This window comes from Heterodontus francisci, chromosome 15 (genome assembly GCF_036365525.1).
Source record: "Heterodontus francisci isolate sHetFra1 chromosome 15, sHetFra1.hap1, whole genome shotgun sequence".
Lineage (NCBI taxonomy): Eukaryota > Metazoa > Chordata > Chondrichthyes > Heterodontiformes > Heterodontidae > Heterodontus > Heterodontus francisci.
This window is the reverse complement of record NC_090385.1, coordinates 26,765,903-26,788,147: the sequence shown is the minus strand read 5'-3', so window position 1 is coordinate 26,788,147 and position 22,245 is coordinate 26,765,903. Positions and strand designations below refer to the sequence as shown.

Below are 22,245 nucleotides of genomic sequence, written 5' to 3'. Positions count from 1 at the left end.
CGCCGACCGGTTGCCTGCCTGAAATAGGCAGAAAGCGCTAGCTGGCTGACTGCTGATTGATGATGACTGACTGCCAAGAGCTCATCACTGACACTCAGATAATACACAGCGGGTGTAGGAGGGTGACTGAGGGGGTTGGGGAGGAGTGTGGTGGTTCAGCAGGGTGTTGCAGGTGGAAAGAGTGGGAGCCCAGGGCAGGCAAGGTCCAAGCTATCCTCACTAAGATTAAGGTGATGGCAGGGAGAAATCAAACGGCCATAGGGCAATAGGTTTCTGGAGGTGATTTTACCTGTGCAGCCCCCTCCCGTTCCTGCTGGGTGGGTTAAAATCACATGCTTTATCTCAACCCTGCCACTTTAGTTAATGCTCAAGAATGAGTAACAGTGGAAAACAATGTATTGGCCAATGTTTTCTTCTTGTAATTAGAGCTGAGTGCATCTCTACTTTCCACGAGCTCTCATTACCAGAGGTCAACATTGCCCCAATGTATTGTTTTCCACTGTTTGTTCTCAATAGTTAATGCTTCTGTTATAAAGTAGACAACGGAATATCTTATGAATATGTTACAGGTTTATCCTCTTACGTTATCATCATTAATGTCTAGGTTTTAATGTCTTGACTAAATAGCGGCTGTTAATAATTATCCCATCGGAAAACCCAACGGTCCCATTTGAAACCAGACAGGTGGTTGCCCTCCATCCCAAATTTATCTGGTACCACTCCATCTCTCTATTTGCTCTCCTGTCTTTTCAAACATGCAACAATTTTATTGTTACATTTTAATAATATTTTATCATTTGAACCCAGTGATTCCAGAATATGTATTTTAGTGATATATAGAGCGTCCATACTGGTGTTTAGCATTTTAGAACAATCCTAAAGCAGTCATACTTTAATAACACACCAAATGCATTGAGCTGAGTTAGTAGGGGCAATGGGGGTGGGAGGGCACGACATTGTGTCATTGGAAAAAATTCAGTCACGGTTCTTGCTTTTGTTTACTAACCAGTGATTACTGCTCAAAGTGAGATGTGTGGACATTAGGCACAGCTATGGTGTTCCCTATAGTATAATAATCTTCAGTAACACTCACTGTATAGACCGATGCATGTGGAATGACCACATTGTTGAGTTACTGGAGAAGGAGCCATGGAATCATCCACCCTGATTGCTTTCAGGAGCGAAAGAGAGTAAATTGGGTAAAAATAATTACCCCTGCGGTTTACTGGCTTAATGTAGCACCCAATGTGGTACTAAGCCATACAGACTAAGAAGTTCCTGGTTTTGATCCTTGGTTTGTGCTGTGTTAGCTGACCTCAGTCAGGCTGGTGGTAGGACTTTCATAACTGGCCTCCACGTTCCTGATCTAGGGAGGGGGAAAAGCCAGCCTGGATTTCTGCTCTTAATCACTATCCATGGACTGCAGCTGTACAAGAGGTGAGGATAGTTCCGGACTCAACCAGAATTCAGTCAAATAACCTGCTGACACACACTGCCATGGAACTATATCCCAGCATAAGTCCAATAAATAGTACAATCGTAAATTGGGTGTAGGATGTTGGTTCCCAAGATTAACCCTCTTTGTGCCTGTTTTACACTCATAACAGAGGTGCCACAAAGTCCAATTTCTACCTCATAGTATTTGTATCAATTGCTTCCATATATTGTGGCTCAGTGGTAGCATTTTTGATTGTGAATATGAAGGTATAGGATTCAAGCCCCAATCCAGAAATCTGAACACATAATCCACAGTGACACTTGGGTGCAATGCTGAGGGAGTACAGCACAGTCAGAAGTGCTATCTTTCAGATGAGATGTTGAATAGATGACCCATCTGCCCTCTCAGCTGGATGTAAAAGCTCCCATGGCACTATTTGAAGAAGAGCAGGGAGTTCTCCTGTGTTCCCTCAGCCTCAACTTCACGTTTATCCCTCAACCAAAAAGGTAAAACAGATTTTCTGGCCATTTATGTCATTGTTATTTGTAGGAACTTGCTGTGCACAAATTGGCTGCTGCATTTCCTACACTACACAACAGTGACTACACTTCAAAAGTGCTTCATTGGCTGCAAACCACTTTGAAACATCCTGAAGTCATGAAAGGCATTGTATAAAAGCAACTTCTTTTTTACTAATGCTTCAATATTCATTAAATATGCAAATTGTAGCACACTGGAAGGCTACAAGCATTCTTAGGAAAAGTCAGATGCCAAACATTGGAAGATAGTTAGAATTGATTAGAACAGAATAATGGTAGCAGACTGTGAGTTTCACTTTTTACCCATGATTTTATTTTTTCTTGCAGCCTTGACAACGCAAAGGACAAAGATCTGATAATGAAGATGACAACATGCATGCACCATGTGGCAGCACAGCTCACACAACAGGAGGACAATGATAGCTTTACAGATGGCAACCTTAATCCTCCCTCTGATTAAGAGGCTATCATCTGATTAATAAGGACATTGCAAAAGGTTATTCTTAATAGCATTAGGACCATTGCAGCAGATAAACCAGAGATACATTATTAAAAGTAATCTTGGAGGAAAGTTTATAACTCAAATTGATCCCTATCCTCCGTGGCAATGACTGATATAGAAATATAGCTCTTGATTATTGCAGGAATAAAGGGCTTTTGATCGTACCACATGAAAAAAATGAAGAAAAAATATCAAACGTGTGTATTTTGAGCCTGGATCTCAAGACTTCAGAAGACCTAAGATTTCTTTCAACACATGGGGTCATGTTTTACCTGTTAGGAAATTATGCAAACAACAACCAGCATGACATGTTGCTGTTCTCAAGGCCTTTGCACTGTATTTCATTGCTGAAGTGTCATTAACTCTGAATAAATAGTGTGTTAGTGCAGCAACCCTCAAACAAACATAAAACTACACAAATACAGTGGGAGATCGTCAGATATGCACATATTCTCATTTTATAACTGGGGAATGAAAACCTCTTCTGATTGCTATTGGTAGCATGTTATTTATACTCAGTTTTACTATTCCACTATGAATAGCGAGCAGAGGAAACCTTACTTTGGTATATATTGAAGAGAATTTTATGTATCAATTCAGGTTGTTATTATACCTGTTGCAACTTAAATTAAATGTTGTGAAGTATATTGCCCAGGTATCTACAGCCAGGAAAATGTTTTGTTGCCGTGTAGATGCTAAATGTATATGGTAATTTGTGGTATTGTACATCTTCAGGTATTATACCACTGCGACCTGTGTACACTTATGCCATGCGGCCTCTACCCTGCTTTGTCTGCAAGATGCTTAATAGTTATTCAAAAAAATAAAAAAAACAATAATAAGCAGTAGTTTTTCCCCCAAAAGTTTTATCTTTCAAGTTCCTGCCTTTGCTTTAAAACAACTGACTCACTGGGATATAAGTCAATGGGTACCTCCCACCCTCCACTACTTTGCCCTGCACATGACAGCCTCACAGTGAGTGTCATTCAGCAGGCTATTGGACTGTCAAGTCATCACACTCACCATGACCCTGTCCTCTGCCAACCAACACAATCCAATAGTGTAATTGTAGGACAGTCAGAAGCTGGAACCCTGGATAATATTGCATTTCAAGTCTAACACAGGTACACTGAAGCCAACTTTTGTCTTTCACCTTCATCCCATTTGTTATTTGATCTCTCCTGCCTTCCACCTTATCACAGACTTTCCCTTTTGCTCTTTTACTGCCTCTTTCCCTGCCTCTGTATTTGCTTAAAACCTATTATATCTCTAACATTTTCCAGTTTTGACAAAAGGCCAACCTGCAATGTTGATTCTGTTTCTCATTCCACAGATGCTGCTTGACCTACTGAGAATTTCCAGCATTTTCTATTTATATTTCCGGTTTTCAGCATCCGCAGTATTTTTCATTTGTATAGAACTCCTGCTGGTGTTCCAGTTGAGATCAGTTAAATGATCACATACCAGGCATTGATTCCAAGCCCTTATTGATCTGTGTGGCTCAATTCTGCTTTGGCCAGTGCATTTCTCAACAGAGCCATCAGGGAAGGTCTGAGAATGTAAATAATCCTCACATATAGATTATACCCATTTTATGAGCTTGATGCAGTAAGTCATTCAGGAAATTCTGCTGGGTATCACTCAGAGTCCATAATGAAATGAGAATCACTGTTAGATTAATCCTTCTACCTCTCTGCTAGCCATCTGCCATTTTTTTTATGTGCATGTGTTTTAATATACTCAGGTGCTCCCATCTGATTAAACATTACTCATTTAATAGTTTCCCATTATATTAAGGTCTAGGAAATCAACATGACAATATTTAATCATACATTGCTGGAGGGAAATATACTTCTTAGCAATATCATTAAAGGGACATTGCTAGGCGGCAAAATAGTTTGCCAGGCATTTAGTCAGGTTTGTAAACAGGATGCACAATGAGTTGGGTAACTTGGTGCCATCAATCAGGATTGTGGTAACAACTGTCTCTGCTGCAATATAGTTCCTTGGATAGTCCTCTGGTATCTTACCCAAGTGTTCATTCTCCAAATGTGACCCCAACCCTGTTGATCTGCTTTTTAATCCCCTGGTACCTCATTTAGCTGGCCAGTCTTCACACGAAAGTCAAGACAGGGAGTGTGAGCAGGCTATTCAATGATACAGGGCCAATTCACGCCAATACATACATAACAATTATATGACCAAGACTGCAACAGTGTGTAGTGCGGCGTGTAAATACTCTCTCACATCCAATAACTCAGAGTACCATGGGATGGGTTTCAAGTAGAGTTTTCAAAGCAAGCTGGACTAGAATGATCCAGGAACCGAATCTGCCCAAATACAGCAACCACATATCCTGTAACAATGAAAACAGGGAATATCAGTCAAAATTAAATATATGGCCCTGAAATTCTGCTGGGATGGAATAATAGAGCACATAAAGAGGCCATTCGGCCCATTATATTTATGCTGGCTCTTTGGTAGAGATATTTAATTAATCTCATGCCCCTGATCTTTCCCCATAACCCTGTAAACTTTTTCCCTTCAAGTATTTCTCTAACTCTCTTTTGAATGTTACTGTTAAATTTGCTTCCACCACCCTTTCAGGGAGTGTATAATAGTTTAGCACCAAACCAATTTCACTTTTCCTTCTGAAGGCTTACCTTTGCTGTTTCCATGCGTACTACATACTCAATTATCGAAGTACGGTAACAGTCTATATGCCTGCACCGGAAAATATTATAAATTAATGTGTAAATGATATTGCTTTGATGGTCATTGTTTAGCTTCTTTCACAACATTTCACCAGATCTTTTTTAATAAAAGAAGCCCAGTGAAATTTGAAGCCAACCTGAGCTTGTCATTTACAGCTTCCTACTAATTTTTTGTAGCACTTGTGTGAGAAATACAATTCAAAGAATTGCCTCGGTAGGTAACTTTAATATAACATAATTAGTTTACAATTGTTTCTTTTAAATAATTAATGTTTATTTATGTTATTTATTTATAGGGGGTAGGCGATGGCGTAGTGGTATTGTCACTGGACTAGTAACCCAGAGACCCAGGGTATTTCCCTGGGGACATGGGTTCGAATTCCACCACAGCAGAAGGTGGAATTTCATCATCTAATGATGGCCATGAAACCATTGTCGATTGTTGTAAAAACCCATCTGTTTCACTAATGTCCGTTAGGGAAGGAAATCTGCTGTCCTTACCTGTTCTGGCCTACATGTGACTCCAGACCCACAGCAATGTGGGTAACTCTTACATGCCCTCTGAAATGGCCTAGCAAGCCACTCAGTTGTACCTAACCGCTACGAAGTCAATAAAAAGGAATGAAACCGGACGGACCACCCGGCATTGACCTAGGCACCGGAAACGACAACGGCAAACCCAGCCCTGTCGACCCTGCAAAGTCCTCCTTACTAACATCTGGGGGTTTGTGCCAAAGTTGGGAGAGCTGTCCCACAGACTAGTCAAGAAACAGCCTGACGTAGTCATACTCACGGAATCATACCTTACAGACAATGTCCCAGACACTGCCATCACCATCCCCGGGTATGTCCTGTCCCACTGGCAGGACAGACCCACGAGAGGTGGTGGCACAGTGGCATACAGTAGGGAGGGAGTTGCCCTGGGAGTCCTCAACATTGACTCTGGATCCCACGAAGTCTCATGGCATCAGGTCAAACATGGGCAAGGTAACCTCGTACTGATTACCACCTACCGCCCTACCTCAGCTGATGACTCAGTACTCCTCCATGTTGAACACCACTTGGAGGAAGCACTGAGGGTGGCAAGGGCACAAAATGTACTCTGGGTGGGGGACTTCAATGTCCATCACCAAGAGTGGCTCGGCAGCACCACTACTGACCGAGCTGGCCGAGTCCTAAAGGACATAACTGCTAGACTGGGTCTGCGGCAGGTGGTCGGGGAACCAACATGAGGGAAAAACATACTTGACCTCGTTCTCACCAATGTGCCTGCCGCAGATGCTTCTGTCCATGACTGTATTGGTAGGAGTGACCACCACACAGTCCTTGTGGAGACTAAGTCCCGCATTCACATTGAGGATACCGTCCATTGTGTTGTGTGGCACTATCACCGTGCTAAATGGGATAGATTTCGAACAGATCTAGCAATGCAAAACTGAGCATCCATGAGGCGCTGTGGGCCATCAGCAGCAGCAGAATTGTACTCAACCACAATCTGTAACCTCATGGCCCACATATTCCCCACTTTACCATTACCATCAAGCCAGGAGACCAACCCTGGTTCAATGACGAGTGCAGGAGGGCTAAGCTCTGCAGTCCTGCCACATCCAGCTGTGAATGGTGGTGGACAATTAAACAACTAACTGGAGGAGGTGGCTCCACAAATATCCCCATCCTCAATGATGGGGGAGTCCAGCACATCAGTGCGAAAGATAAGGCTGAAGCATTTGCAACACTCTTCAGCCAGACGTGCCGTGTTGATGATCCATCTCGGCCTCCTCCTGAAGTCCCCAGCATCACAGATGCCACACTTCAGCCAATTCGATTCACTCCGCGTGATATCAAGAAACGACTGAAGGCACTGGATACTGCAAAAGCTATGGGTCCTGACAATATTCCAGCAATAGTACTGTAGACCTGTGCTCCAGAACTTGCCGCGCCCCTAGCCAAGCTGTTCCAGTACAGCTACAACACTGGCATCTACCCGGTAATGTGGAAAATTGCCCTGGTATGTCCTGTACACAAAAAGCAGGACAAGTCCAACCCGGCCAATTACCGCCCCGTCAGCCTTCTGTCAATCATCAGTAAAGTGATGGAAGGTGTCATCAACAGTGCCATCAAGCGGCACTTGCTTAGCAATAACCTGCTCAGTGATGCTCAGTTTGGGTTCCGCCAGGGCCACTCAGCTCCTGACCTCATTACAGCCTTGGTTCAAACATGGACAAAAGAGCTGAACTCACGAGGTGAGGTGAGAGTGACTGCCCTTGACATCAAGGCAGCATTTGACCGAGTATGGCATCAAGGAGCCCTGGCAAAACTGAAGTCAATGGGAATCAGGGGGAAAACACTCCGCTGGCTGGAATCATATCTTGCTCAAAGGTAGATGGTTGTGGTTGTTGGAGGTCAATCATCTGAGCTCCAGGAAATCACCGCAGGAGTTCCTCAGGGTAGTGTCCTAGGCCCAAACATCTTCAGCTGTTTCATCAATGACCTTCCTTCAGTCATAAGGGCAGAAGTGGGGATGTTCGTTGATGATTGCACAATGTTCAGCACCATTCGTGACTCCTCAGATACCGAAGCAGTCCGTGTAGAAATGCAGCAAGACCTGGACAATATCCAGGCTTGGGCTAATAAGTGGCAAGTAACATTCGCGCCACACAAGTGCCAGGCAATGACCATCTCCAACAACAGAGAATCTAACCATCTCCCCTTGACATTCAACAGCATTACCATCGCTGAATCCCCCACTATCAATGTCCTAGGGGCTACCATTGACCAGAGACTGAACTGGAGTAGCCATATAAATACCGTGGCTACAAGAGCAGGTCAGAGGCTAGGAATCCTGAGGTGAGTAACTCACCTCCTGACTCCCCAAAGCCTGTCCACCATCTGCAAGGCACAAGTCAGGAGTGTGATGGAATACTCTCCACTTGCCTGGATGGGTGCAGCTCCAACAACACTCAAGAAGCTTGACACCATCCAGGACAAAGCAGCCCGCTTGATTGGCACCCCAACTACAAACATTCACTCCCTCCACCACCAACGCACAGTGGCAGCAGTATGTACCATCTACAAGATGCACTGCAGCAATGCACCAAGGCTCCTTAGACAGCACCTTCCAAACCCACGACCTCTACCAACTAGAAGGACAAGGGCAGCAAATACATGGGAACACCACCACCTGCAAGTTCCCCTCCAAGTCACACACCATCCTGACTTGGAACTATATCGCCGTTCCTTCACAGTCGCTGGGTCAAAATGCTGGAACTCCCTTCCTAACAGCACTGTGGGTGTACCTACCCCACATGGACTGCAGCGGTTCAAGAAGGCAGCTCACCACCACCTTCTCAAGGTCAATTAGGGATGGGCAATAAATGCTGACCTGGCCAGCGATGCCCACATCCCATGAATGAATTAAAAAAAATGTCTTTATTGCTGTCAGTAGGCCATTGCTCTCCAATTAGTCTCCCTGTAATTTTGTTCTAATTGCAGTGTATGTGAGCATTACTCCTTGGCTGCCTGTGCTGTAACATATTAAACTCCTTTAGCAAGTATTCATTCTGTTAACCTAGAGTTTCAGGGCTGTTCCTTCTCACGTTTTCCAGGTGAACGTCCCTGATGGTTCTGCTCCATAAGCTCACTTAATCCTTCGAAAGTCTGTATCCAAGATCCAAAAGGTCCGTATCAAAAAAGCTCTTCAATAGTGTGCATTTAATCATATGTTCTGCAGATGTCTTAAATAATAGATTATATGCTTGAAGCTAACCAAAATTATGATTGAAATCTTTGTAAAATGACAGATTTGCAATCTTCGGGTTTGCCTTCATTTAGGTCTGGAATTTCATTGATTTATGTGATTTACAAAAATTGTACATTGATTTCTAACCTGAATTGAGTAATATGACATATACTAGCATAGCATGTTGCAACAATTCAGCCTCAAACTGAGCCAATATCGACAATGGATAGCTGTGAGACCTCAAATTCCCAACTTAAGGAGGTTTGTGTTATCCAAACACCATCACCATGTGGGCTTGTACTATTTACTTCTGTCACTTTGAAATCCTCCTCTTTCATTATCTTCACTAACCACTCTATTTGACCTGACATTAAAAACTCACCACTACATTTGATTGTACAGCTATGGAATTCCATAAAAACACTTCATTTCAGTCCTTAACAAGGTTCAAGGGGGAAAAAACAACTTTATTTTAAATCTCAATCCAGTTTTGAAGGGTAGGAATCCCCAGACCAGTGCTAATCATGGACAAAGATACGCTTAGTACTTTCTAATTACAGTCCAATACATTTTACTCAAACTTTCTCACTAAAATTAGTGAAGGGGAAAATATGGTTTGTTGTTCCTTCACTTGCTTGATCAGCAGTCTCCACCTGGTGGTAGGAATAAAGATAACATGCATAAATAAAAGCAAAATACTGTGGATGCTGGAAATCTGAAATAAAAACAAAGTGCTAGAAATACTCAGCAGGTCTGGCAGCATCTGTGGAGAGAGAAACAGAGTTAACATTTCAGGTCTGTGACCTTTCATCGGAACTGGCAAAGATTAGAACTGTAATAGTTTTTGAGCAAGTGAAAAGGGAGGGAGGAAGAAGAACAAAAGACAAGGTCTTTTGTGATAGGACAGAGGGCAGAGAGATTAACTGACAAAGATGTTACGGAACAAAGGCAAAGGGAGTGCTAATAGTTGTATTAAAGGACAAAGTATTAGTCCAGAGAGAGTGTTAATGGCAGAATAATGAACAGCTCTGTCCGAAAGCAAAACATGCATGATAACATGCATGTCAGGCTGTGTTAAACCTGAATACTGCAGGGTAAATTCACTGATTCTGTGCTTCCACAAACAACCCTGCTCAAAGGGACGGATCTGCAATGATTCTCTGACTTCCTTTCAACCATGGCTCCCTGCTGGGAGTGCAGGATCGATCAATGTACTTTTACAGTGGGGTCATTTCATTTTATATAGTACAAGTAAGGTGGAGCAGCACAGTTAAGAGATATGATCAAAACTAAAGAGAATTCATTGCTTTAAAATAGAACATTGTTCAATGAGAAGTGAAAGGGTTGCTTAAAGGACAAATGTACTCCTCCCTCCAATTTATACAAGAGGCGATTTTCCAATTCACTCTGCTGCTGCCCACCCATGCCAGGCAGGCTTTCATTTTGAATTTTAATGATTGGACAGAAAATCTAACCTAACTTATGGAAAATCGTGGACAGCATTACCCAATTTCCTGATGTGCGTTATTAGCAACATAAGGAGATGAATTTTATGATGGAGGTGAAGTCCTGCCATCGGGGCTGAAAGCCGGCAGCGGGATCCGGGTAGGCATATTTCCGGCGGTGGTCAATCAAGTGGCCGCCCATGGGGCAGCCCTCCTTATTAAGGAAGGTGGCTCCCCCAAGAGCTGCCAATCCAATTCGAGGGCCATAGGGTCAGCAACCTCAGCAGCACCATTGCTAGCATTGCCCATTGCTGAGGCTGAACCTGCAGGATGAGGACGCATTGATGGCCGTGCACCCTTGAAGAGGGTAAGTGGGGTCTGTGGATGCTGAGGCCAGGCATGCAGGCCCTGGCGATCGGCAGGGGGAGGGGAGGTCGCTGAGGGCAGGCGGTACTCCCCTCACTGGAGCCCGCTGAGAGGCTGGCAGGTCACACTGGACAGTCTCCCCATGCAGCAGCGGCCTCCTTCACGTCTGTCAAAATGCGCACAGAGACAGGAAGAGACCCTTAATTGGCCATTTAAGTTGTACCATTGGACTCCTGGCAGTTGGCATATCTGCCAGCCTTCCTGCTGCTGGCAAAATGGCATAGCGGTGGTAGGACATCTGGCATGATCCCCCGACACCTTCCCGCGCCATTTTGCCAGCCTTTCCACCTCCCAGCCCGTAACCACAGGACTGGTAAAATTCCGGCTGAGTTTAGAAAAACAGCCAATAATGCCCCCACTAACATTTTAGTTTATGGGATGTGCAGATTGCCTAACAATGACTGCAGTTTGATTTTGCAGTTGTGAAGTGGATCTCAGACTGGGGTGGATGGAGTTGTGATCCCTATTATTTCCAATGAAGCCACTTTGACATACATGGGACCCAACCCCTCTGCCCCACACTAATCTCACAGGACACATTGTAGAAAGATGTCATTCAAGTTTCTGTGGAGTACATTATATTTCTGTACAATGAAGCCAAGGTCATGGATTGTCAATGCCACAAAACAACTGTTGTCTAAGCATAATTTTTTGCTTGCTTGATGATCATTATATTATTGTTTAGCTATGTACTCGGTTTTATTTCTCACTTTTGTTTAAAGCCAAGGTTGTTTCTCAGCACAGATGCTGCTTGGCCTGCTAAGTGTTTCCTGCATTTTCCATTTTTATTTAAGATGATAGGGAAGATGTTCCGAGTCCCAGGGGAGGTGAGAGACTGGTAGGAGCCTGGGAGAATGGGAGTCATATAGTTTGGTACTTCTGAAAGGGTGGTCCTGACATCTTGGAAATGTATTGGTTGTGCAATATAGGAAGAGTGGAGGGAGGTTTGTAGTCTGGAAGAAATTGGACTGAAGTTTGGTGTCTGGGAGAAGTTGGAGGGAGGTTTGGAGTCTGGGGGAAATTGGAGGGAGGTTTGGTGTCTGTGAGTAGTTGGAGGGAAGTTTGGAAGAAATTGGAGGTAGGTTTGGAGTCTGGAGGAAATTGGAGGGAGGTTTGGTGTCTGTGAGTAGTTGGAGGGAAGTTTGCTGTTTGGAAGAAGTTGGAGGGAGGTTTGGAGTCTGGAAGAAATTGGAGGGAGGTTTGGAATCTGGAAGAAATTGGAGGGAGGTTTGGTGTCTGGGAGGCTTTGAAGGGAGGTTTGGAGTCTGGAGGAAATTGGAGGAAGGTTTGGTAAGTGGGGGAAATGGGACCAGAGAATTGAGGAACAGTACTAACATTTGAAGCAGCAGGAGAAAGCAGCAACAGGTGAAAAGCTATGGTGCTTAGGGAAGGAGGGGGTAGAGTGAAGGTGAGGGAGGCAACAAGAGGGACTAGAGGGAAGCAATAAGAGGGAGTAGGTAACAGGAGAGGTATCGAGTGAAAGGCTTCATTTTCACAGAATTTAGGAGGAACAATCAGAGGTAAGTACAATAAATAGGCATATTGGACAGATATCACAGAAAAAAATCATGATGGAAAAACCATAAAAGCAAAGTGTTACAGAAAGTAAGGGTTACAGGTAGAGTACGTGAATGCTATACAGAAGAACAAAGGACAAAGAACAAAGAACAGTACAGCACAGGAACAGGCCATTCGGCCCTCCAAGCCTGCGCCGATCTTGATGCCTGCCTAAACTAACACCTTCTGCACTTCCGGGGCCCATATCCCTCTATTCCCATCCTATTCATATATTTGTCAAGATGTCTCTTAAACGTCGCTATCGTATCTGCTTCCACCACCTCCCCCGGCAACAAGTTCCAGGCACTCACCGCCCTCTGTGTAAAAAACTTGCCTCGCACATCCCCTCTAAACTTTGCCCCTCTCACCTTAAACCTATGTCACCTAGTAACTGACTCTTCCACCCTGGGAAAAAGCTTCTGACTATCCACTCTGTCCATGCCACTCATAACTTTGTAAACCTCTAACATGTCGCCCCTCCACCTCCGTCGTTCCAGTGAAAACAATCTGAGTTTTTCCAACCTCTCCTCATAGCTAATGCCCTCCAGACCAGGCAACATCCTGGTAAAGGCTTTTAATATATTAGCAAATTTCTTGTAGCATTGGTCACAGAATCATGTTGTCCACAGAAAGCAGTTGAGGCCAGAACATTGTATGTTTTCAAGAAGGAGTTAGATATAGCTCTTGGGGCGAAAGGGATCAAAGGATATGGGGAGAAAGCGGGAACAGGCTACTGAGTTGGATGATCAGCCATGATCATAATGAATGGCGGAACAGGCTCGAAGGGCCGAATGGCCTACTCCTGATCCTATTTTCTATGTATGTTTCTATGGAGGATTAGACTGCAATGTATAATGGGATGTAATGTCAGGATGTAGGCTTCACTCTGCCTGTTCCCATCTTGGGGAGTTTCCAGTCATTTGACAGTGATAAGTGCAGATCAGACAGTTGCCCACAAAGGAGGGAAAATTAGAGAAAGATCCCAGAAATTGGTTAGGATAGAAAATGTATAAAAAGCTCAAGAAAGAAATGTGGCTGCATTAAAGCCATCCCCTCCCAAGTAAAAACATGACATTTATGATAAATTTCCAGCACCATGACTCACATGAAGTGTAAAATTTGCACAAGATTAATGTATTTTCATATTGTGGGCTCACCACTGTGTGTAGGGAAAAGGAGAAACCTTCCCTGACCTGCCCAACAGGGAACTAAAGCATGAAGTAGGGTATTCCTGGTACTAGTAAGGTTCTATTTATTTATGTTTTTGTTCTAGAGTCAACATTGAATCTACTCGGTGACAAATTATTAAAATATATATATTTTTTAGAGCTGCAGATTGGGATCTTCCATGTCAGGTTTCTTGGTGCACACAGTGAGAAGATATGGGGAAATTGTGCAGCCACATAGCCTGTTATTGTTTGACTATTAAAACTAATGATTATGTCTGAGGGTTATGCAATATCTTGGTGTGTGTTCCCTGTGTACCTTAAGACCACTGAAGAAAATCCTGCCTATAGAGTTTACATTGTGCAAACTTGGACTGCCATGTAGCAAAGTAATTCTAAGACCCCCACCTCATAAGTTGTCTGTTTGTATTGTTCCACCCGTAGTATTGTCTATATTGATTTTGACAAAGGGTCTCCAGTCTAAACACTAACCTCTTTTCTCTTTACAGAGCCAGACCAATGGAAATCCAGAAGCAGAGCTGTGCCACCTGTTATAAGGGTACCTACCGGCAACGTGCACGATAGGTGCCTCCATTTCTTCCCTGGCACACTTCAAAGCTGACCTATGAGGAAATGGGGCAGAGGGGGGAGGTGATGTGGAATGGGAAGGGGGGCCACCCTATTCACAACCATCTCCTGCAACGCCCCTCCCACTTCAATTGGGCTGCTCCATCACTTGCCTGCAGAGCTATACCTGCCAATGGGGTTTCCTTATCCTTCACTTTTGTCCCCACCCCTTTGACCTTGGCGAAGGCCGCTCATGGGTTTCGATACCTATTGATCTTTTCTAAAGGCAGTCAAAATATTTGTTACCCTACCATGACACTTATTTTTAGTTCTGCTCCCATTGTTCTCCCAAAGTCTGCATCTGGAGGGGAATAATTTTGCAAATAACCTGACCCAGAAGATCTGAATGCTATTAGCAATTAATCATTTGGGCAAATTAGCATCAGTCTTTAATCATTTAGAACTTACTTATACCAGTTGTTACAACCAGGTGAGAAAGAGGTCTAGGGTTCCCTTTCAGCCTTCACCTGGTCTTACTGTAACAGGGTTTATTTTTAAACACACTGTATTTTTAGCTCCCCTAGGTGAATCCTTGTTCACTGCTTTCCAATTATAAGGCAAAGAAGCCAGCACAAACAGGTTTAAAGAAGAAAAGTGAAATTTTATTAAACTTAAACTTAAACTCTAATCCGGTTAATGTCTATGGACACACAACGCGCCCATGCTAGCAAGCATATTTGATACACACATGCAGATAGGGACAGAAAGAGCAGAAGAAAAATAAAGTGGAAAGGTTTGAGGCAATATCTGAAGAGTTGTTGCTACGGTTCTTCGTGCTTGCTGTAGAGTCCTTGATTGGAGGTGGATCTTGCTTTTCATCGGGGCCCAGTATTCTTCTTAAACCTTGTTCACGGTAGGAGACCTTTGTCTCTTGGGTTTCATATGTCTTCGGTGGGTTTTGGAGTTCTGTGAGAAAGAGATGGAAGCAGACAGGAGAAGAGGAACATTCTGCTTTCTGCAGGCTTTCAGCTCAAATTCTGCTGCATCCAGTTAGTCATGTGGCTAACTGGTCTGACCATGTCTGTTTGTGGATTGAATTGGAGCAGGGAATAGCTCCTTTGTCTGCAAGCACTGTCTGTGAAGATGTAAATGTTTTTTTTTCAGCCATGCTCTGGAAATTCTTGTAACAGGCCTTTATTCCCAGCAACAATTTGAAATTTAATGTCCATGTGGTGAAATTAATATGCCTCATTCTTGGCAGGTGGGGGCCTGCATGACATAGCTGTTACAAATCAGCCCATTTTCTGGAACAATAAGCTGGTTTAACTACTTAGATGTCTGCAGGTACAGTAGATTGATTTGAAACCATGACGAGGTTTCTTTCACACATACAGGTAATCTATTATTGAACCAAATCAATTTCAATAAAATGGTTATGGCTGTCATTACCAATTGCTGAAACATAGAATCATAGAATGATAAAGCACAGAGGAGGCCATTTTGCCCATATAAGCAGCAGAAATGAATAGGAAGAACCAATTTACAAAGCAACATGATTTTAAAACATAGATGCCTGATCGCTAGGGAGTCTGCAACGTTATCAAATTCTCGACCATGTGATCCAATTTCTACATTTATATCTGTGTTTCTTGGCTTATTTGCATGCTATTTCCATTTGCTGCAAAATATGAAAAATACTTTCTTCAATGAGAGCATGGGTAGTTGACAGTTCCATTCAAAACGGTGTCAATATTTGCAAGGGGTCCCTGGACAGTCTTTGTACTGGGTCCTGGGAGTATATTGACATCTCCAGGAAGTTCCCAATCTCACAGTAAAGTGTAAAAACCACTGCACAACTCTGTACCTATATTACACTTAATACCGTTTATCCTAACCAAAAAAAATGAATGTATCAGCTGTAGCTCAGTTAGTAGCACTCTCAATTCTGAATTAGAAGGTTGTGGCTTTAAGTCCCACTCCAGAGACTTAAGAACACAATATATGCTGATGCTCCAATGCAATACCTTTCAGCTGATATGTTACACTGCAACTCTGTCTGCTTTCTCAGGCGGATGTAAAAGATCCCATGTTGCTACTTTGAAAATGAGCAGGGGAGCACTGGCTAATATTTAATCAACTACGCCAGTAAATAGATTATCTCATTTTTTTTTAATTCACTCGTTTGTGGGAAGTGGGCATCACTGGGCTAGGCCAGCATTTATTGCCCACCCCTAATTGCCCTCAAGAAGGTGGTGGTGAGCTGCATTCTTGAACTGCTGCATTCCACGTGGGGTAGGTACACCCACAGTGCTGTTAGGAAGGAATTTCCAGGATTCTGACCCAGTGACAGTGAAGGAACGGCGATATAGTTCCAAGTCAGGATGGTGTGTGGCTTGGAGGGGAACTTGCAGGTGGTGGTGTTCCCATGCATCTGCTGCCCTTGTCCTTCTAGGTGGTAGAGTGGCTGGCTTGGAAGGAGCTGTCTAAGGAGCCTTGGCGCATTGCTGCAGTGCATCTTGTAGATGGTACACACTGCTGCGGCGGTGGTGGAGGGAGTGAATGTTTGTGGATGTGATGCCAATCAAGCGGGCTGCTTTGTCCTGGATGGTGTTGAGTTTCTTGAGTGTTGTTGGAGCTGCACCCATCCAGGCAAGTGGAGAATATTCCATCACATTCCTGACCTGTGCCTTGTAGATGGTGGACAGGCTTTGGGGAGTCTGGAGGTGAGTTACTTGCCACAGGATTCCTAGCCTCTGGCCTGCTCTTGCAGCTACAGTATTTATATGGCTACTCCAGTTCAGTTTCTGGTCAATGGTAACCCCCAGGATGTTGGTAGTAGGGAATTCAGCGATCGTAATGCCATTGAATGGCAAGGGAGATGGTTAGATTCTCTCTTGTTGGAGATGGTCATTGCCTGGCAATTCTGTGGTGCCAATGTTTCTTGCCACTTATCAGCCCAAGCCTGGATATTATCCAGGACTTGCTACATTTCTACACAGACTGCTTCAGTATCTGAGGAGTCACGATTGGTGCTGAACATTGTGCAATCATCAGCGAACATCCCCACTTCTGACCTTATGATTGAAAGAAGGTCATTGATGAAGCAGCTGAAGATGGTTGGGTCGCGGACACTACCCTGAGGAACTCCTGCAGTGATTTCCTGGAGCTCAGATGATTGACCTCCAACAACCACAACCACCTTCCTATGCGCTAGGTACGACTCCAACCAGCAGAATGTTTTCCCCCAATTCCTATTGACTCCAGTTTTGCTACGGCTCCTTGATGCCATACTTGGTCAAATGCTGCCTGATGTCAAGGGCAGTCACTCTCACCTCACCTCTTGAGTTCAATTCTTTTGTCCATGTTTGAACCAAGGCTGTAATGAGGTCAGGAGCTGAGTGGCCCCGACGGAACCCAAACTGTGCATCAGTGAGCAGGTTATTGCTAAGTAAGTACTGTTGACGACACCTTCCATCATTTTACTGATTATTGAGAGTAGACTAATAGGGCGGTAATTGGCCGGGTTGGACTTGTCCTGCTTTTTGTGTACAGGACATACCTGGGCAATTTTCCACATTGCCGGGTAGATGCCAGTGTTGTAGCTGTACTGGAACAGCTTGGCTAGGGACAGGGCAAGCTCTGGTCTTCAGTACTATTGCTGGAATGTTGTCAGGCCCCATAGCCTTTGCAGTATCCAGTGCCTTCAGTCATTTCTTGATATCACGCCGAGTGAATCAAATTGGCTGAAAACTGGCATCTGTGATGCTGGGGGCTTCAGGAGGAGGCCCAGATGGATCATCAACCCGGCACTTATGGCTGAAAATTGTTGCAAATATTTCAGCCTTATCTTTTGCACTGATGTGATGGGCTCCCCCATCATTGAGGATGGGGATATTTGTGGAGCCTCCTCCTCCTGTCAGTTATTTAATTGTCCACCACCATTCATGACTGGCATGGCCTCCTGCACTCTTCATTGAACCAGGGTTGATCCCCTGGCTTGATGGTAATGGTAGAATGGGGGATATGCCGGGCCATGATGTTACAGATTGTGGTTGAATACAATTCTGCTACTGCTGATGGTCCACAGCGCTTCATGGATGCCCAGTTTTGCATTGCTAGATCTGTTTGAAATCTATCCCATTTAGCACGGTTGTAGTGCCACACAACACGATGGAGGGTATCCTCAATATGAAGACGGGACTTTGTCTCCACAAGGACTGTGCGGTTGTCACTCCTACCAATACTGTCATGGACAGATGCATCGGCGGCAGGCAGATTGGTGAGGACGAGGTCAAGTATATTTTTTCCTCTTGTTGGTTCCCTCACCACCTGCCACATTGCTGTTTGTGGGAGCTTGCTGTGCGCAAATTGGCTGCCATGCTTCCTATATTGCATCAGTGTCCACACTTCATTGACTGTAAAGCACTTTGGGATATTCTGAGGTTGTGAAAGGCACCATCTGAATGCAAATCTTTATTTCATTCATGAGAACAAAGGCATCTCTTTCCTTTTAAAATAGGGAAAGCCTTCAGTTCAACTCTTATCTGAAAAGAATGCTGCCACTATTGATGATTGTTTTATATATAAAGTAAAAGCAAATCGCAATACATTCCATAATCTGTGATACACAAAAAGTGCCAACACTGGATGAACACCTTACTGGAGGTTTCATCACATGGTCTGTTACTATCAACCATTCTGCCATTCAAGCATTTTTTCCATTTCCAATATTTTTATAACCAATAAATGGAAGTGTTCAAAGGAAATGAAAAAAAAACACAATTTTTATAATGCCCCTATGATGTTCACCCTGGGTTGCTCCCAGCAGTGTCTGCGACATTCAATTCCAGGGAACTCCAGGGGAATCCTGAAGGGTTAGTAAACCTAGATACCACTCTGGACTACCTGCAAGGGAATTTGTTATGTTTAAATACTGATTTCTGTGTTCTCTAATCACAAGTTAATGCAAATAATTAACATATTTATTTAATACTAGGAAACTAAATTTCAATTAGTAGCAATGGAAAGGCAGAATTAAGCTGCTGTGTGCATTTTGGTGCTGAAATATTTCTGAATGTAGTCTTAATCAACCCCAAGGGAGGAAGACTGGGATAGCCCAACACCCCCATCAAAGAAGAAAAAACCCAATTTTATAATTCTAACCCTGATACTTTTATGCATAAGATAGGAAATTCCCTGTCTGTTTCAGATTCCCCACCATATTGGTCCTTTGGTTTCTGATGTTCTCCAAGTGTCTTCTTTGGTTCCACATTCCTTTTAATACCTCACCCCTTTACTTCCCCACCCTCTTATGGTTTAGTCCTTTCCTCATTGTGGTGGTTGATCATTTTACGTCCTATTTACTTGACAATTAATAAATGTACCCCGGAGACCAGAGTTCGTTTCAATTTATGTACAATTTGAAAATCAATGAACTAATAGATGTATTATAGCAACAACAGCTTGTATTTCGAGTGTCTTTAATGTAGTAAAGCATTCCGAGGCGCTTCACAGGAGCATTATAAACCACAATTTGACTCCATGCCACATAAGGAAATATTATGGCAGATGGCCAAAAGCTTGGTCAAAGAAGTAGGTTTTAAAGGAGGAAAGCGAGGTAGAGAGATGGAAAGGTTTAGGGAGGGTATTCCACAGCTTAAGGCCTAGTGAGCTGAAAGCATGGCCACCAAAGGTTGAGCAAATAAAATTGGGGATGCTTAAGAGGCCAGAATTAGATGAAAACAGATATCGCGATGGTTGTGGGACTGGAGGAGATTACAGAGATAGGGAGGGGCGAGGTCACGGAGGGATTTGAAAACAAAGCTGCGATGTTTAAAATTGAGGCATTGCTTAACTGGAGCCAATGTAGGCCAGTCAGCACAAGGACAATGGATAAATGGGTCTTTGTGGGAGTGAGGACACAGGCAGTAGAGTTTACGAAGGGTAGAATGTGGGAGGCAAGCCAGGAGTGCACTGTAATAGTTAAGTCTAAAGGTAACAAAGGCATGGATAAGGGTTTCAACTGAAGATGAGCTGAGACAGGGATGCAATCGGGCAATGTTGCGCATTTGGAAATAGGTGATCTTAGTGATGGTGTGGATATGTGGTCGGAAGCTCATCTCAGGGTCAAATACCAAAGTTGTGAACAATATGGATCCACCTCAGATATTTGCTAGGGACTGGTGTAGAGCCAATGGCTAAGGAACAGCATTTGTAGAGGGGACCAAAGACAATGACTTTGGTCTTCGCAATAGTTAATTGGAGCAAATTTCTATTCGTCCTGCATTGGATGTCGGCTAAGCAGTCTGATAATTTAGAGATTATGGAGGAGTTGACAGAGGTGGTAGTGAGATCGAGCTGGGTTTCATCAGCATACATGTGAAAACTGACGCTGTCTTTTTGGATGACGTCGTTGAGGTAGATGAGAAGTAGGAGAGGGGTCAAGGATAGATCCTTGGGCCACCAAAGGTAATGGGAGCAGGAAGAGAAGACATCTGGCTACAAATAGATCGATAAAAACTGAACCAGGCAAATGGAGTTCTACCCAGCTGGACGACAGTGGAGGGACATTGAAGAAGGATGTTGTGGTCAACCATGTGAAAGGCTGCAGACAGGTCAAGAAGGACAGGGAGGGATAGTTTACCTTTGTCACAGTCACATAGGATGTTATTTGTGACTTTGATGAGCCGTTTCAGTACTGTAGCAGGGGTGGAAAACCTGATAGGAGGGATTCAAACACAGAGTTCTGGGAAAGATGGGCACGGGTTTGGGAGTTGAGAACATATTCAAGGACTTTGGAGAGGGAAGGGAGGTTGGCGATGGGACCGTAATTTGCAAAGACGTTGTGGCCAATGGTTGTTTTTTTGAGGCGAGGGGTGATGACAGCAGATTTGAAGAAAGGGAGAGAGAACCGTTAACAATATCAGCTAACATGGGAGCCAGGAAGGGAAGTTGAATGCCAGCAGTTTAATGGAAATAGGATTGAGGAGCAGGGGGTGGGTTTTCATAGACAAGCTGAGCTGAGAGAAGGCACATAGAAAAAATAAGAGCAGGAGTAGGCCATTCGGCCCTTTGAGCCTGCTCCGCCATTCATTATGATCATGGCTGATTATCCAACTCAGTAACATGTTCCCGCTTTCGCCCCATATACTTTGATCCCTTTAGACCCAAGAGCTATATCTAACTCCTTCTGAAAACATACAATATTTTGGCCTCAACTGCTTTCTGTGGTAGCGAATTCCACAGGCTCACCACTCTCTGGGTGAAGAAATTTCTCCTCATCTCAGCCCTGAAAGGTTTACCCTGTATCCTTAGACTATGACTCCTGGTTCTGGACTCCCCCACCATCGGGAACATCCTTACTGCATCTACCCTGTCAAGTCCTGTTAGAATTTTATAGGTTTTTATAGGCACGAGGAGAGATAAGAGAGAAACTAGAGCACAATGTGAGTTTATTGCTAGGACAGGGGGAATTTTAGAGGAAGTTTAACCTGATGGACTGGAGAATGGAGAGAAGCGGCAGAGGCAGCCGATTGGACGGTCTCAATCTTAGTGACAAAGAAGTCCATGAGCTCCTCGCTCTTGTTGTTGGAAGTGAGGGTGGTGGAGACAGGGGAGAGGGGTTTAAGAAGACAGTTCACTGTAAAGAAATGAAGCTGGGGGTTATCTTTGCATTCCAGGATGATTCTGAAAGAGTGAGCAATTTTGGCAAACAACAGAGGGACCTGATAGTGCTTTATGTGGCCTAGCCAGCTCGGGCAGTTAACGACAAAACCAGTTGTCTGTCATATCTGTTCTGGTCTGTGTCCCTTGGATTTAAACGAGCTCAGATGAGGGCAATACCGAGGGAAATGGCCAGGGTGAAAGAGAGTAATAGTTTTAGTGGCGACTATGGCATCAAAAGTGTAGGTGAGGGTTTGGTTGAGCAAATCAACAGCTGCAGGAATGTTGTGGTGAACGGAGGGCCAAAGGTGAAACAGCTGGGATTTTGAAAGTGCACTTGTAAGCGAATTGGGGGAGATCTTCTCCCCAGGGTGGACACAGAAGGAAGTAGGTTAGGACAGAGGAGGGGGATGTGGGTACAGAGTGATAAAGGGACATATTACGGCAAATAAAGCAACAAATCCTTAAGAGAATGTTAAATTGTTTGGAA

The 22,245-nt window shown here is 43.9% G+C and overlaps 1 protein-coding gene across 1 annotated transcript in view; it reads left to right on the top strand.

Annotated features, from left to right (window-relative positions):
* The window catches only part of LOC137377400 (retinal guanylyl cyclase 2-like), a 67,845-nt gene extending 65,408 nt beyond the window's left edge, over positions 1-2,437 (top strand). Inside the window, exon 19 of the mRNA XM_068046980.1 lies at positions 2,305-2,437. Coding sequence (XP_067903081.1) covers positions 2,305-2,437 — 133 coding nt within the window. The remainder of the gene's footprint in view (positions 1-2,304) is intronic.
* The last annotated feature ends 19,808 nt before the right edge of the window (positions 2,438-22,245 follow it).